Source organism: Strongylocentrotus purpuratus, unplaced genomic scaffold, assembly GCF_000002235.5.
Source record: "Strongylocentrotus purpuratus isolate Spur 01 unplaced genomic scaffold, Spur_5.0 spur5_scaffold_6, whole genome shotgun sequence".
Classification (NCBI taxonomy): domain Eukaryota; kingdom Metazoa; phylum Echinodermata; class Echinoidea; order Camarodonta; family Strongylocentrotidae; genus Strongylocentrotus; species Strongylocentrotus purpuratus.
Window position 1 is genome coordinate 17,404,040 of NW_022145612.1, and position 18,560 is coordinate 17,422,599.

The 18,560-nt window shown below is 35.4% G+C and overlaps 1 protein-coding gene across 1 annotated transcript in view; it reads right to left on the reverse strand.

Moving 5' to 3' along the window:
- Positions 1 to 7,282: 7,282 nt before the first annotated feature.
- The window catches only part of LOC574982 (beta-1,3-galactosyltransferase 1), a 28,825-nt gene continuing 17,547 nt past the window's right edge, over positions 7,283 to 18,560 (reverse strand). The window contains exon 2 of the mRNA XM_030972310.1: positions 7,283 to 9,466. Coding sequence (XP_030828170.1) covers positions 8,023 to 9,405 — 1,383 coding nt within the window. The 5' untranslated portion in view covers positions 9,406 to 9,466 and the 3' untranslated portion in view covers positions 7,283 to 8,022. The remainder of the gene's footprint in view (positions 9,467 to 18,560) is intronic.

Sequence of the window (18,560 nt, forward strand, 5' to 3'; positions counted from 1 at the left end):
AATCTGAACCAAAATCATTCGTGACTTTCAGAGGCTCAAACCAAATATAATAACGTAATGACACCAACAACTACCACTACAATAAAAACAGCAACAAAATTATATAAAATAATAATACTACTAAACTACTAATAACAATGAATAATACTTCTAAAAAGATAAATAGGTCAATGACTTTCATCCTTTAAAAGTTTTGTGACTACCAGTACATGATTGTATATCTGACTATTCGGTGACTTTGAAGCTCATCTCACGATATCTAATTTTTGGCACACAAATTATTTTTTTAAGCGGTCTACCTATTCGATGGGTAAATTTTAAAATTTCTAGTACACAAATATGTAGCATAAAGAAATCCACAAATCGATGGGCAAATGATGAATTTTTTGTTTTTAAATATAAAAAAAAAAGTATCTGCAATTCATCATGATTTTAGAGCACCATTAATATTATGGAATGATTAACATGACGACTCAGAATTGTCATAAAATTAGTGTTAAATATACTGAACAGAAAACATAATAAAGAGATCTCCATCAGATACTACTGGACTATATTTTTGTGGCTATTATTCTTGCTATTCATGATTATACTGTCAAATGGGCCAAGTGAAATCAACAAATAAATTATGCCCTATATTTAACCATGGACTTAATACGGATGGACATTCAACATGATTCTTTCTTTGATCCAATCATAGTCGCCGCCTTCTGATTATGTGCACCTTAATGACAACATTCAGCTGTTTTAACAATAACGACTGCGTACCGGAGCATTTTCGGTCATTGACAAAGGAGCAGCTTCCCTCTCTTGGGTTTTGGTTGGATGGTGTGCTCTGTAAGAGTGTGTCTTAAATAAAAGCATCCTCAATGGGGAGCAGCAAAGTTGAAAAGCAGACGATTTTGGTGATATAAAATGTATTATTACTGATTCGCAAACTTTCGCACACACCTATGACCTTATAAAACAATTAGAAGGCCATGATCTGTATCAGCCTTGTGCGTTGTAACTCTGGAATATTATGAGGAAATAGGGGGAAACAGGATTTTAAATCACAACCAAAAAATCCAAAAATAACCTCTATCTGGTAATATCAACATGTTTTTCAAAAAAATACATGTACAGTACACGGAACAACAATTTCCGATTATAAGCCAGAACTGCACATCTATTTTCCATGATTTAGGCGAGTAATTATCTTCTGCGCATGTAGATTAACGTGTGTAAAATCACTATCTTGATTCTGTCCCGGCTTTTTGCCGGCGACCATGATGAGACCAAAGGGAAGAAACATGTACGGAATGTTATTGAGACGACATTGACGGAGACAATCAAAATAAATTTGTTAAGAAAACGATGAATGTCCATCCGTAATAGGTCCATGATTTAACAGGCTACTTTTATAATTCAACAAAATTTAATGCATTTAAATTAGTCGATTAAACTAGGTAAATGCAAGATCTTTGAGATGAATCATTTCATCAACCTGTCACAAACAACTGGATCTCGATAGTCAGAATGCAAATTGCATACATTGGTTGTTTTTAGGTAACTTTATGGCTTACCATCCCTAACAACACCCAATACATACAAATACAGCCCTGAATAGACATAAGACACTGATGCATGATCACTTCACATTGACTTCATGATCTTGTCCATTGGAGCTTGTTCACATCAGGTATAAATGACTGAAAAGTGTGCATGAAAAATAGTAGCTGTGCACAACAAAGGTCCTAATACAGCTACATATCTGAACTTGCATGTCGTCTGTTTGGAGACAGAAGGGTGTTATTACACAGAGCTAACGTCTTTCTGGCTTCGAACATACAATGCGTCTCTGTTATAAGATACACAAATATAATACTTTGCATCCATAATGTGAACAAGGCCTTAATTGCTTCATTACACATTAGTACATTATATATTTTTGTGTAAAAAGGAAGAGCTAATGAGCATATATAACATTCACTTATGACGAGACACAAACTGACAAATATTCTGTGCAGACAAATTTCCATCTACATCAATAATGGATTTTTCCAATCATTGTATTAGTAATTGTATTAGTACTTTACCAAGTACTGGTAGAGAAGTAGAAGCACAGCTAAAAATGTCATCATAAATGCAGGATTTTTTCTTCCCTTTTTACACATTTTTAAGGTGGATTCGACCATAAAACAGAGACTGACTAAAAATATTTGGTATATCGGTAAAGGTCAGAAAACACAATTCATCAAATATATACATGTACATTATAACTCTTCTGAAATTCCTGGAAAGTTATACTCTTAGATTTTCAGAGGAAATGCCAAAGTTTTAGATGAAACCACAGCTGCTTTCTCATTTTTTAATTTTATATACAGAATATAATATGATTATTACTAAACGAAAAGGAATCAACATAATCTTTGACACAGGAATACAAGGCTGTTCAATTCCTCAACATGAGCTACATAAAGTACTACAAACTATATAGGCAGAGAAGTACTTGTATATAACTGTTATGATTGAATACATATACATTAAAAAGGCTTCAATAAAATTTGAATTATGGCGCAATTTACAAACTAGCATTTCAGAGCAGATATTCTAGTTATTAATATCTATCAGGATAATAAAACTATATACACAATTTATTCACAAGTATGGTACTTACAAATATGAAATTTTACATCTCAACAATAATTGATAATTCTGTTAAAAAGCGAGTACTCAGGTAAAAAGAGTACCGGTATAAATGGTTAAAGCAGCATGAAGTGACTGGATTGCTATCATAATTTACTGTGCTTTAATAATCATGTTTGTTCTTGACATGACAGTTCAAAAGAGAATGAAACCCAACACATATTAGCTGATAATCTTATTTGAAACTGAAAATATCTTGTAGTTACTCCTATTTATTTCATAGCAAGGAAAATAATGTCTCCAGATTTTGCAGTTTTCTTGCTAGCCGTTCTAACAAGGGAACTGCCATTTTGATTAAAATAGTGATGTCAGAGTAGTACAAGTCCATTGACCTGCATGAAATGGATAGGGTGTTACTATTAAAGTGAGTTGGTTTTGTACACCATGAATCAGAGATAGAAACAGCAGCCATCTTGTTACTCTGGTATCTCAAACGGTTGACACTATATGTAATAGGTAATGCAAAGTTTTGGGAATTTTAAAAATTGGATTTTAGTAATTCTTTAAAATTCTGATATATTTGGATGCCCCTGTGGATGTATTATGAGCACTAGAAAATTTAGCCCCTAAAACACTTCTGCTTTCGAGAAATTGAATGATCAAAAATTTACCGGTGCTCCCGGTAAATTTCAAATATTTTAAATAGCGCCAAAGGCCATTCCTTGGTAGCTGCGACCATAAAAATCTCAGAATATGCAGTTCTGATATATAATTTCCAAACGGGAATAGCAAATCGCTCGATCGTAGTCAAGAAACATTGTTTTAGAGCTAAAGTAATATCAGTCTTGAGAGGGCGCTATACAACATAAAGAGTTTATTATTCACAATTTCATCACTTTATACTCGATTTCAACTGCGACAACGATCATTGAATATTGTAAAATCGCAGATGCTTCCAATATGTTCATTTGAACCAAATTCATGACCCCATACCAATACTTTGTAAATGTCACAATTTTTACGGCTCGCAAAGATTCTAGTTGGCTGTGCCTACCTCACAGATGTAGTAGGTCCATGATTATTTATTGCTTTGCCTCACTATTTATGAAGTATATAAAATAGAACTGAATAAATACTAAGATTCAAACCCACAACTACAATGTTCTATTTCGCTGTCATTACCGATTGAGCTAATGATGGGTTGATGAAAGGTGGGTTAGCATGATTATTATAACCCTATCACTAAACCATAACGGCTACCATGTGCGCATGCCTATATAGTGTCGACCCTCTCAAACAGGTGATTTCTTTGAGCTGTTCTGTATACATCTTTTGTCACTCTTTTGAATAATTAGTGGAGCTTTGTATGACAAAGCAACAACTTATGCAAGCCAAATATTGTTTAAATAATAGAAACTGCTGGATTGTTTAAACCAGCTGTACCAAAAACAGATTGGCACCATAGTTATGAGAGGCCACCCATTCATTTGAATTTTGAATTCATTACAAAAAAGGTGTATTATTAGGGAACTATTGTCATGCATTTCATGGGTGAGCATCCTACATACCACAAGACGGCTGGATTGTTTAAACCAGCTGTACCAAAAACAGATTGTCACCATAGTTATGAGAGGCCACCCATTCATTTGAATTTTGAATTCATTACAAAAAAGGTGTATTATTAGGGAACTATTGTCATGCATTTCATGGGTGAGCATCCTACATACCACAAGACAGTGGGAATCTCAAAAGTTGTACTACTCTGACATCACTATTTTAATTAAATTGGTGACTCCCGTGGGAGAATGGCTAGCAAGAAAACTGCCTTTGGGAGCGATGTTTCCCTTGCTAAGTAATCAAATAGGAGTATAATTTTCATATATTTTAAAATGATTCACAATTTTTAATACAATTATCAGCTTATTTTTGTCTCTCTCTAAATCTAAAATGAAGGTTCACAACTAACAATTACCACCACACTGAGGCTGAGAGATACAAGTGTAGATAAAACACATTACTGGTAATCTTCATTATGTGAGTAGGAATCAAAATGACAAATCTTGTATTTCTGCACAAAGCTCTTCGGATTTGTGATTGTAAAATTGAGATTTCCTTGCAGTTTGCAGTTTGCAGTCAAAGCTGTTGTGGGACATCGTCTGCTTATGCTTATTTGGTCTCGACAGCTTTAATTCCTCTCCAAGGGACTCGGTAATGAGGATGAATGCCTATTAAAAGGCCAAAAGTGCATTGACTTGGTTTTGAACCTGGGACCTCCCGGTTACGAGGCCACTGCTCAACTACTGAGCCATCGCGTCTCCTCATTTCGTCTGTGGAGAGCTAGATGGAAGCTAATCCTGGTCACATAATATCAATAAACACTCATCTGGCTCTTACAAGAGGATTTTATCGAATATGACATTTGGAAATTCCTCTAAATCTTTAAAGGTGAAATTCAAAGAAGATCACAAATATTTCAACTAATGTATCACTAGAAACTGGTAAGCTAACAGATGGCCATCGTACAAGTTATAGGTCAACTACATATCGGGTGATTTATAAAAAAATACAAATACAACCACCTCCATAGCAGCTGGGATATACCAGAGATTCGCCGGAAAAATAATGATGTTTTAATGACGTCACTATATGGACCAACACTGCCCAAGCAGACAACATCCCATAGAGAATGAACATAATTGCAAAGCTATTATTTGTCAAATTATAATGAGTTTAGTGTATATAAATGTAATGGCATGTCAAACCATTCAAAAGGGGATATGACCCGATTCTGATAACTAAAATCTTTTGCTTGTAAATACACAGGATTGGGGTTAATTAACAATCAAAGAAACCAGACTTTCAAATTGAAAACCCCCTGGAATGATATTAAGGATGGCATTTGTTCCCTCTTGAAATGCCGAACATACCCCGATGTGTGCACAGCTGAATATACAATGGCGTCTTATTTTGTTTACAAGCGACAGATTCCTTTATTTTTGTATCGCTGCATTAGTCATCAAAATAAAAACATGCGCGGGGTTAAGAGTGAGGCAACAGATTATACATTTAGCCTGACGGTAGTGAAGTAAGAGAAAGGACTCAAGAAAAGATGAAAACACAGGCACTGAAAATGTGTGAGATGTCATGGGGCATCGTCTGCTTGTGCAAGTCATGTCCATACTGTGATCTCACACATCTCAGTAGCGTTCGGAGAGCTCTTCAGGTGCTATGCCGGGGCTGTATTTAAGCGTTTTGTAATTTATAATAATCATTACTTTGAATGTTTCCAAGCACTGAATTTTATTAACCTTGTCGAATCAGTTTCAACTTTGCAATAATGAAAATAAAGTTAGTTTTAAAATCAATGAATATCTACTTTAAAAGTACATACATGTAAATATACTAAAATGTAACGAAAGTACTGCTGTTAATAATTTGGCTACATAATTACTACAGTACTATACATGTACATTAAATTGGAATTAGATACTATTAACTTTGATGATACATGAAATCCGAGTTCAATGTATAGTACAAGACTAGTAGTACCAGCAATAAAAATGTGTACAGGTGTCAGTCCTGGAAGTCATGCTAAGAATCACATGAGCAAGGTCATTCAAGCGTAATGTATATAACCCATGAACTTGACAATCTGGTTGAGGAATAAGATGTACTATTGCAGGATGGGAAGTGATCTGTACATGAAGGGTATGTTCCTTGGAAGTTCCATTGTACTCAAAACTCTTCATGTACCGGAAAATACCATGCTTGGAATAATATGTGTTAAAAACACAGAAACAAGGAAGTCATGTCTGAATGACTTCCTTAAACCTTTAAAAAAAAAGAGACTATTGAATGACTTGTCAAATCATTTCCAAAACCCTTCATAACATATCCAGACAAACAAACCATAGCGCTGCTAATATCATTTCAGAAGTAAGCACACTTGGAAGTATTTGTGCAGAGTAGACTAAAGTTCGATCAAGGAAGTGGAAAAATCACAATATTTAGATATCAAACAATTTGCCAAATTTGCTTGTAGTGTATTAAATGTAATCTAGGGTAATTCTATATAATGATCGACTTTAGTGATCTCATATTTCAAGCATTCATAATGTTTTCTAATTATTGGTCTGACATACAGCAGAGATGCCAACCTCTTGGCACAAAAAGACAGACTGAGTATCCTAAAAAAAAAATTATTGAATTTTTTTTTTTTTTTAAATCAGATTTTGGAGTGAAAAATCAGATTTTCAGAAAAATTTCAGATTTTTTTTTTTTTTTTTTTTTTTTTTTTGGGGGGGGGGGGGGTCGCGGTGGTTTACTTGTATATGTTTTGATGGGGTTTAATGGGTTTTTTAAAAAAAATCTTAAGAAATATCTGTTTAATTTAGCTTATAATTGATTACCATTACCTTTCATGTCTGTACCTTTCCTATTGCACTTGTGTATAAATCATGTATTTCATCTTTTGCACAAGCTGCGCCTTGAGCATTTGATTGTCAAGTGGATTTGGCGCCATACAAGTCTCATGTATTATTATTATTAAGATAGAAAGAAAAAAATAATAGAATCTTAAAAGAAGAAAATAAGAGAATCAGAGCGAGAGAGAGAGAGAGAGAGAGAGAGAGAAGAGGAAGAGAATGCTACAATGTATGTAACCGTATGTATTTATTTGTTTCAATCAAAGCAGATCTTGTCATTCATGTATTTTACCATTGCGGTACATTTTAGACTCTGTGAAAGTAGTAGACCAATTCCTAGCCAGCTGACAAATATTGATTACAGATATGGATTAACATTAAATACATATCCTGCACAGCATCATCGAGATAAATATACATTTCATTGAGAGCAAACTAATATTTTTCATAAAAGGAGTCAAAATCAATATATTGGTTATATGAATGTATGAGTAGAGCCATTGCCTTTGAATTTTGGTAGACTTGGAACTTTCTTCCATCGTAACTTCCAAAGTAGGGATAAGGAATACGCTTAACAATTTCTATATTTTTCTTGTCAATCTTACAGTACTGTACAAACAATATTTCTGTTGGTTTAGTTCGCTCCGCACATTGGACCGAATACACAAAAGTACATGTTCAAGTAGCAAAATATTTTGCCTTTTCTTAAATATCAATTGAATCTTCACATTTATGGTATATGAAGATTCATTTAAGCCTCGAACAAGCAACAACAAAAAAATCGCTTATTTTATGCACTGGACCACATGTATAGGTTTTCATAAATTTTTAACCAAAATCAGTACTCAGAAATTGCACCGTCATCCTAATTTTGTTAACCTTTTGTACAATAGCGTAAAAGAATAAAAGTTTATTAAAACTGTACATTTCCTAGAACATGTTCTACAAATATATTATCTTTGTATCAAAATTAGCATCGGTATCCCTTCTGGGTCTTCTGGTCATTCCATATTCTCTGCATCTCTGTCGGTGGGACCATGTGAGTTGTGAAAATACGCTTGTACTTGCAATAGGAATATGGTGTCCGCCAATTGTTGAATCCCTTGTTGTTGACTGGTACTATGTGGAGGGAATTTATGCATGTGGCAAAGAAAACATCCTCTAAGTAGAGGAAAGGCGTGTGAAGCGATGTCTCATACACTTTCCCCGGCACATCTCCCGACATCATATACCCTGTTCCAGAACAAAACGGTGGATATTTACTACCGGGGTATGTTTCTTTTGGCATGTACCACTTGCTTTTGGGGTCACGGATAGGGCCCCCATTGATGACAAATCCAGTCACATAATTTTTAGTTGGAACTGTAGGCTTGGATAGGTACGTGATGATGTTAGCAAATTGGACATACATATCGTCGTCAGTCTTCATGACATAGTCGGCTTGGGGGCAGAAAATACTGGCCCACTTTAAACCCATCATTGTTTTGAGTGTGAGATTCTTGTAGGTATCCATAAAGTCTTCCATGATAATATCTTTGTACTGCTTGCTCTCTTGTTCTACCAGCGATTGATGCCTGGGATTAGTGTTCTTAGCTAGGAGAAACAATGTCACAATCTGCTTGCCATCTATCTCTTTGGGACTTGCCCATGTTTTCCGTACAGCATTCCTCTGGTCAAAATTTTTATGGATGCTCAAGATGAGCACCAAGAAGAATACCTGCCTATCGCTGCCATCGTCATTCTTGCACTTGTTGGGTTCATTTATAACCAAGTTGTGGTCATGGGGAAAAACAATAGGTGTTTCCTTCTTACCACTGCCTAACAAGTTGCCAATGACACCCAACACTCCACTCCTTTGTGTATCATGAAGCGTTGGGTCATGAGCATCTATCTTTTCAAGTTTTTCAACATCCATTGGTTTTGACTGGTTCTTTACAGAGTGAATTGGTGCAAGATCCTCAACGTTCATTCCATCTCTTGCATGTTCCTTACTCGATACTTTTGTTAGAAGCCCTACAGAATCGGAGGTGTTATTCTTGGGTAGAGATTTGCCTTTGTGGATGAAGAAGTCTTCCATGCTGGTGCGTTCGGATGTTTGGTGTTCCCTGTATGCTAGTTCAAGCATCGAGGTCAGGTTTTCCCGGCTGACACCATGATCCCTGACCGCCTCTCTGACCAGCTTGGATATCTCTTCTTGGTACATCTCCGCCTTACGAGGGTGCACATTGCTGCTACGCTCAATAGGCTCCTTCCTCTTGAATGCCAACAAGTTTCCTGACATGTTCAAGTAGAAGAGGATGTTCACCACAGCAATAGTGACGGCAAAACACAGATTCATAGACAGCTTCCTCATCTTGATACCTTTCTCCTTGGATGACAATGGGTTTAAGATCAGTCAATGCATCGACAACCACCTAGAAAGAGAAGGGGAGAGTTCAGGTATTATGTTATGTAATCACAAGCTGGACAGGTAAACAAAGGATTGTTTATTCAAAGTACTAGGGATATCACACAGTAATGCTTCCACTGTTCACCACTTTGTTGCTGGTAAAATGCACTGTGATACCTTTTGCTACTATGGTCTACTATGATCCGCAATTTGTACTGTCATAAACAATATTACAGAGCTCTGACCAGCAATTTTCAGAGAGGAAAGACTTAAAGACCCTCAACCTGGTAAAAAATGGTTTTAGTATCAATACTTTCTTCCTTTTCAGAAACCCAAACATCCTGTAGACCAATGTACATGAAGAATGTAGGGAAAAGTGAATTGTCATAAAGAAAGAGGTAGAAAGGTGAGGAGACAACCGGAGAGAGTGGGAGAGACAGAAAAAAAAGAAGAAAGACCGTGGGAGAGTGAGGCAGAGAAAGAGAGAAAGAGAGAAAAAGAGAGAGAGAGAAAGAGAGAGAGAGAGAGAGAGAGACAGACAGACAGACATGTAAACATACAAAAACTACATTCTTATTAAAAATATATTTTTGTTATTCAGTGTTCAAATCATGCTACCAAGAAAACATACAGTTTCAGTTTTAGTTTTATCTTTCATTTCCAAAAGAACAGTTATTCAGACCAGAAATCAGATAAACAATTCAGCATTCAATAATATAATACATTTTACATGGTTCAAAGTTATAAAATAGAAAGTATACATAATTTCCAGTATAACATTTTTTTGAGAGTTATTTTTAAAGACAAACCTGTAAAAATGGAGGGATCCACTGAAATGCAGAGCATGTAAAATGTGGATCCTTAAAATAATGACAGACATAATTTGTGTAACATGTAAATATATTGACTTGACAACAAAAATATAAACATAGATTACCAAGCAATGGAATAGAAAATTTTGCTGCAAATGAGAAGAGTAAATAACAAGAGAGGAGAGGTGGAAAGGAGAAGAAAGGAAAGAAAGGAAAGTGAGAGAGAGAGCACACGCTGTGTATACTGCAGGGGTAGTGACCATAATTATAGTAAGATACATACACAGAGCATGAAAAAAGATGTGACGGGAAGTGTTTAGAGAACAGAAGGCAAGACATGATTTGACAATGCACTGATATTAATTTGTATTGCAAGGAAGTATAAGAAACCATTTCAATTTCCTCATAAAAGAATTAAGAGAGGGGGGGGGGGGGCAAGTTGAATGTCATTAAAAAGAGAGTTCCAAAATTTGGGGGCTGTATAAATAAACGTGTTTTGAGCTAGAAGGGTTCTCAGCAAAGGTAGATGAAAGTCATTACAATGCCGAGTACAGAACATTAACATAAAAGTACAATCACATATTTGAAAATGTATGGATTGAGAAAAACATCAATTGGATTTTATAATCCACAGCAATAGGGCAGCAGATATTTGTTCTCTGTATGAACCATATGCTGAGAGTTGGAATTTTATTTGCTCATTATTGTTTGACATTAAAGCCCCTCTAAAGTGTTGGTAGCTCCAAAAATTTGATGGCAAAATTTCACTTAAAGTAGACATACAAAAACAATCCCAGATATTGAGATAATTACATCAATAGAAAGCTTTTAACCCCCAGAATAGCACTAAATGGCATTCAACCGACAAAACAAGTTCAGAATGGTGAATTTATGCTAGAAAACTCCACTAAAATCTCAAGTCAGAGACATGGAGTTACACAGAGAAAAAAAGTCCTCTACCAGAATTCAGGACGTCACAATCTGTGATCATGGGCTTTAAATAGTCAGAGTGAATGGCACTGATATTCCCACATAAGTGCTATCCTGTCAAAGCTTGATAGCGAGTTTATGTGATAGATTTTCTGATTTCATTTGAATGAAGAATAACGAAGCAACGTTTTCCAGTTGCAGATTTCTTTTTATATCCTCAGCAGGCGCATTTATACAGTCAAATACCTCAATTTAAAAAAATCGCGATGTTTTGTGCTCCCGTTGACACTTGTGCTGAAACATCACCGACTGAAAAGCTCAGTGATGTTTTGGCGTGTTTTGGTTGGTAATGCACATGTGCGGTCTTCCCCATGTGGGTTTTAAAGCAAGATTTGACAGTCTAGCTGGTACTCTCTCATAGCGGTTCAGCATAAACAAGTCGTTTACTTCATCCAAATAAGGCCTCAAGGACAAAAGCTAGCCCTGCTCCTAAAGTCATGTGACCCAACATCGCAATAGGCCCGTCTTCACTATCTCGAGATTGTCAAATATCCAGCTATTTGAACTATCCCGATCGCAAACTATCCAGCTATTTGCGTCTTCACTAGACCGAAGTAGCAAATTAGCTGGATAGTTGGTCGGGATAATATTAATCGCCTTTTTCTCCCGAACGCTTTCATACTGGCTGTTTCATCGGTGTCACATCGATAGAATGAGAATTTAATCGCCTATTTCATTAGATCAACTTTTTCTCCTCTGTTGCTTTCATACTGATACTGGCCCTTTCATCGGATGCGTCCAGATGCATCTGATGAAAATCAGGCCAGTTAAAAAAAGGGTATAAGTGACTTTATTTCTGATTTGAACTAATTAAGAGAAAAACAAAATATGCAATTTATTTCTAAATGTTGTTTTGAATAAATATTTATATGTGTTTGTGATAATTTATGTCTAAATTTGTCTAAATGTGTGTACACATATAAATGAAATATTTAATATATAATTTGTCAACTTTTAATTATTTTTGTGTCTATGAAGGGGATGTGAAGTGCAAAATGTTTTGAGTGCAAATATCTGTGTATATCAATTGGGTACAAATGCTGTTTACATACAGATACAATGTGCAGTGTATTAAATGCAGTCTGCGGATATGGGTTATGATGCAATGCAAATGTTCAAATAAACCCATTACTAAATTGAACTGAATCTGCCTGGGCTACAGTGTACTCCCAAGACTGTATAAAAATTCCGCCTGTTCAAATATCACGGCTATAATCGGCCAATCGCACAAATCTCCTCAATCCTCATAAACATGAACTTTGTAATGAACAAACATGCAGTTGAACTACCCTCTGAGAAAACAAGTAAAAAAACGTCTTGTACAGCTAGTCGAGAAATGCATACACGCTGACATAAAATAGGGTACACACGAAAGGTCAGACTAACGTTCCGTGCATAGGATTTTATGTTAGCCTTGATTTTCTTGGAGAAAAATCTAGCCTCCGACTACTTTGTACCCGAGGCATAAAAATATTGTTTAAAGCTAAAGTGATGTCAGTCTTGAGAGGGAGCTATACAACATACAAGGTTTATTATCTCCACTTTCATCTCTTTAGACTCAATTTCAACCCCGACCATTGAATAATGTAAAATCACATGGGCTTCCAATATGTTCATTTGAACCAAATTCATGACCCCATACCAAAGCTTTTAACCTTTTCCACCTTTATAGACATGTATTTCTGTGGCAGGATATCAGTCATATTGTCATACAGACAGACATCACAGCTCCAACCTAGAAACTCCACCAATCTCCATTCTCCCTCCATTCAAAGAGAGTTACTTGCACACATTGTTAGTATGTGAGTCATTGTTTGCTACTGCGTTAAAGCCCCATCTTTAGCCCCATCTATAGTCTGGGGTTAAGCTTATTCCACTTTGTTTTCACACTTTTCACAAAATTTTGCTTAACCCCAGACTATACATGTAGGTGTATAGACTATAAGTCCACCCTGGTATTAAAGCCCAAGTCCACTCCAAAAATAACTTACTTTCAATAGAAGCTAAAATATCAGACTAACAAATCAAAAAAAGTCTGAGCAAAATCGGATAACTAACAAGAGAGTTATGAATTTTATGAACACTGTAGTTATGTCAGTAAAATTTTGAGCAAAAATCAATTAAAAATAAGAAATGTATGCATTTTTGAAGGTGCGATCAATCAAACATGAATTGGCAACTCTGTGACTATTTTTGCGAGCTCCCGTCCCATTTGCCCTAAATGTGTACTAAAAAACTTCTCCAGCCCAACTCCCCCCCCCCCCCCCCCATCCCCTATCCCCGAACACCAGACTATACAATTACATATTAACATACCCTGTAGCCCTTTCTGTGGCTGATTTGTAAAACAATGTACACCTGTACATGTAATGATACTGTAGTTCTACAGTGTATACTGTAGTTCTACAGTGTATATCTAAATAGATTCTTTCTTAGGACTTAGAATAATCATCTTTACATCGATCTGCCCATGAATTACATGATTCACCAATTCCTATACTTCTCTTGTTATCTTGATAGGCAATAAATATAAACATTCAAAAGTCGGGAAAATCAACAAAATCATAGAATTTGTGAATACACTGAAACTATAGATACATGCATGTACATGTACATGTACATGTAGTAAGGCTAAATTTGCAGTCATTTATCCAATACACATTCATCTTGTTTAAAACTCAATATTCATTGCCAACCTGCTGAAATCAAACAATTTATGACTACTGTATACAGTACATGTAAGTATACCAGGAATTCTATTAATAATAACGAAGTAAAAGAGGGTTTGCAAATATGTCCAGGTGCTAGGCAGTGAGACCACACAAACGAAATTCAAAGGACTTTCAGATTCATAAAGGTATTTGCCCTATACATGAATGTAAATACATGTAGGCCTGTGTGCGATGTGCCAGAAATTCTGCAGGGTAGTACATGTTGTCACCTTTACAAAGGGTTAAGTGGCACATTGGCAAGTGATGAAGAAAAAAAGGGAAACCCATTATTTCATTATCATAATATTAAGGCTTGGGCTTGGAGATGTATATTTATGGACAATTATGCATATAGGATAAAACTATCAAGAACAATAAACTATATTTTTTTCTTTCTTGAATTTCTTTCCACTTTTTATTCAGATACTTTCTGAACAAAATCTTTATATGTGACACTCTATTCTCCTACATACTCCTAAATCACAGCGCCATGTACCACACCCCCTCCAACCAACCCCCCCCCCCCCCCCCCCCCCCCGGCTGCTATCAACTCAAGCATCCTTGCTTATGATAGTTGGCCTCTGCATTTATCTTGATTATTTTTACTTACCTTCATACTTTCAAGCTTTCAATTATGCATTTTTATTTGTGTGTATTTAAAGTTGTCACTCTTTATGTAAATCAATTATATTATATATTATTATTGTTATTTGAATGTTTTATATTTGATTTATCAATAAATGCAGAAACATCTGCTAAAAAAAAATTAAAAAATTATAATGAGGTATTGCTTCACTTTGTAATACCACCTTCCACTCGATAGTACCCCAACTTGAATGAAAAGCATACGGTATTCAATTCAACATGGAAGCATATACTGAACACCTGCCAACCATGCTGTACATATAATATGCAAACTTGTCACAAAGATTCCATCAGACAACTTTTTTGATTTATTGATTTATATATTTTTATAAATAAAATAGGGGAAGGGGATCTTCAAAGGAGATCTTGAAGGGACTCGAGGGAGGGACCCTCTTCGACTCATACTTTATTGTTAATTCCAATCATGAATTATACTTCATGTTATTTGTATAATTCAGGAATTCTATTATAAATAGATAACATTTGTACATTAAAGGATTAGAATACATATATTCAAAGCAAAATCATGGAATCTGTCTTTTAAAAGGTCTGCCAAAGATAATCGTATATCTACAAAGTACAGTACATCCACATGCCTGTACTCATTTCACATTAAGTCACTATAGGCTAACTATAGGCTGATACAATAAAAAGCAAAAGAGCTTCCTATTATAACAAGTCTTCTCAATGATACGTTCAACATGTACATTTTGTGTACATGCAATTTTTATGAAAATGTTGATGCAATGTTTTATTTGTTTCATTTATTTCAATACGGTATTAAAAAAAAATATACCATCAGCTGCAAGATTGTTCTTCAGCGAGTCCGTATACAAAAGACTATAACATTATCCAAAAAATACCATCAATGACAACTGCATATCATTTCCAAAGAAAAGATACAAAATACAAGTTATATAAAAATAACAACAAAAAAAAAGAAGAAAAAAAAGAGAGAGATATTAGGGAAAATAAAAAAAGATGAACAGGATCACCCAACAAAAAGTATCAAGACTGAATTTTGGTATCTTTTTAAAAATTTATTGGTGAGATATGTTGGGTGCATTCTATAAAAAATTGGTTGTTTGGTTTGCAATCTTACATGTACAGTTTGAGGAAGGTTTATTAAATAAATGACGGGCAGTGTATATTGTGCTTTTTTCAAAATATTAGTGTGGGGTTTTTAATAGGAAGGAGAATAACATTTCTGAAAGAGTGGCAGGGAAAAAAAATAAAATTAATATTTATTTTTCGGGGGCTATATACCATTCTAGAATTTGTTTTGCATTGAACTCTATGCAAATTTATAGGGGCTCTTTTCTGATTTTCGGGGCTCTTTTAGGCATTTCGGGGGCTTATTCGCCCAGAGCCCCCGTGTATTTTTTCACTGAAGAGTGGTTTACTTGTTTCATTTCAATTTTAGAGCTGCACACCTTTATTTAATTCAATTCAATTTAAATCAATAATCAATCATGTCCTGTAGCCTGTGGCTGAATTGCAAATGTGTACATATTTGGTGGTAAATTTAACGAAATGCATCTACACACACCGCCTGAAATATAACCATAATTTACACTTAAGCATTAGACAGCTTAAAATAAATTACATTACATCATGCACTAAGTTTAACAGCAAACTATACATACATGTAAAGAAAATATCCTTTTTAAATGTCACAAGAATCCAGCTTGATTGACTAACGATAAATGAATTACAGCATCCCAAACTTTAACAATGTAACAACTTGATCATTAAAATAACAAGGATGTCTTTTATATCCAAACAATCTATAGTAAAGGGTTAAGAATCCACTTTTAAAACGATTATGAGTGCTCTGTCTAGTAATATGAGGAGCCTATTCAAAGGCATGGAATCCAGTTTCATCTGTGTTAAAATATATTCAAAGTGAGGGTGAATCACTGTTTTGTATAAAAGAGTATCTGTAGATACATTGTACATGTACGTCAATGTATCGTTTTATTCGCCTCAGCAAGTCAGCATACAGAAATTTCGTTTAAAAAATTACATTCAAGGTGTCTCATGGTATGTATAGTTGATCAGACAAAAGATGAAACAATTTCCCACTTCAGGTTTGATGCTTCTTTAAGTTTTAAAGATTATACACTTTTTTGTGCTTGTTTTTGCTAGTTGTTTGCTGAAAAGAATAAATGCAGGATGCAAAGAGAATAGAGATCTGCTGGAGGACTGTAAGTTTGTAACCCTCTGTACAGTGCGGCCCAGAAAAAATGAAACCGAGAATTTTCAATGTTTTATCACCACTTAATCATAATTATTAAAGGAAACCGAACCCCAAGTAATCACTGTACTTATACTAAGAGATTTATTATATTATTGCCCATAAATCTACAAGTTCCCCACCAAAAGTTTATGAGAGAGGAATAAAGCGAAAATAAAGTACAGTTTCTCAACACGACATGGGCATCGCCATTTTTTTGATAATGTGACGTACTATGCGAAGTCGTTTATCAAGTAATGTATTCAAATTTATGGATGCTTCTTTCCCAGACGTGTGTGGTGATGAAGCATTTCATTCACCTGCTATTATCCTTTGTACTATAATTGCCAGAACGCAAATTGCATAAATAAGTTAGTGCTCTTCTGGGGTGAAGGTTTCTCATAAATGATATAGATTTGTCAACTGCTATAGTGTAGTGTTTATAAATGAATTTTGTTACAATTGTGCCCCTATTATTTATTTTTCACCTAATATAATTTCTATCATCTCAGTTATTATTTTTCTCTATTGAAAAGTAAAGGTTTCGTTATTGATTTAAAAATTCTTTCCAACTAAAGCTTGGTGCATGATACATGTACAACTTCAACACGTACATCACATTTTCAAGAAAATGGCGGCGCCCATATCATGCTGAAAGGCATCACATCATGCCAGGAATATCTTCATTTATATATATCTTGTACGTTTTCGTAAGGAAAATTGGGTTCCATGACACATGCTCCGCCGACATGTGCTCCGCCGACAATTGCTCCGCTGACATGTGCTCCGCCGACAATTGCTCCGCCGACAATTGCTCCGCCAACAATTGCTCCGCAAAACGCGACAATTGCTCCGGTGACAAATGCTCCTCGAACGACAGTTGCTCCGCCAACAATTGCTCCGCAAAACGTGACAATTGCTCCGGTGACATTTGCTCCGCCGACAATTGCTCCGCCGACATTTGCTCCACTAAAAAAGTGCCCCGTAAAATACAAAGGCTACTACGACAATAATTGTTGCTCCTCCCCAAAAGTACCCCGCAAAAGACAATGCTCCGCCGACAATTAAATTGCTCTCTGATCCAAAAGTGCGGCCTCGTGGAAGACACAAATGATCCTCTGGCAATTAGTGCAATAAATGCTCAGCCGTTTTTTGCTATTCCCCATGTTTGATTTTTTAAAAATCAAGTTTTAGCTCCTTATGCAAGTTCTCCAGCGAAAGATAATTACTCCGCTCAAAATCTGTTTCATTTATTACTCATTAGCCGATCCAAAGCTCAAGGATATCTCTCTCTCTCGCTCTCTCTCTCTCTTGCTCTTCCTTTTCCTTTTTACACCCTTTTCTTGTCTTCTTAGCTCTTTTCTTTCCTCTCATGCTATTAGTCTTCTTTCATTTTCATCACTTCTTCTTTTCTTCCCCTCTTGAGTTCTAGTTCTCTCGTGAAATTGTAACGTAATGCAGTACATGTAGTACATTCTTGTTTAGAATAGTATTTTCAATAATATCCAGTCCGTCTTCTATAGGTTTCTTTCCTTCAGTTAAAGGGAAAGTCCACCCCAAAAATAAGTTTGTTTCGATAGAGGCAGAATAATAAGAAAATCAGGTGAGTGAAAGTTTGAGCAAATTCTGAATGAAAATAAGAAAGTTATGAATTATTGAAGTTGTGATCAATCAAACACAAATTGGCAACTCTATGACGTATCATGCGAGCTCAACTTCCATTTG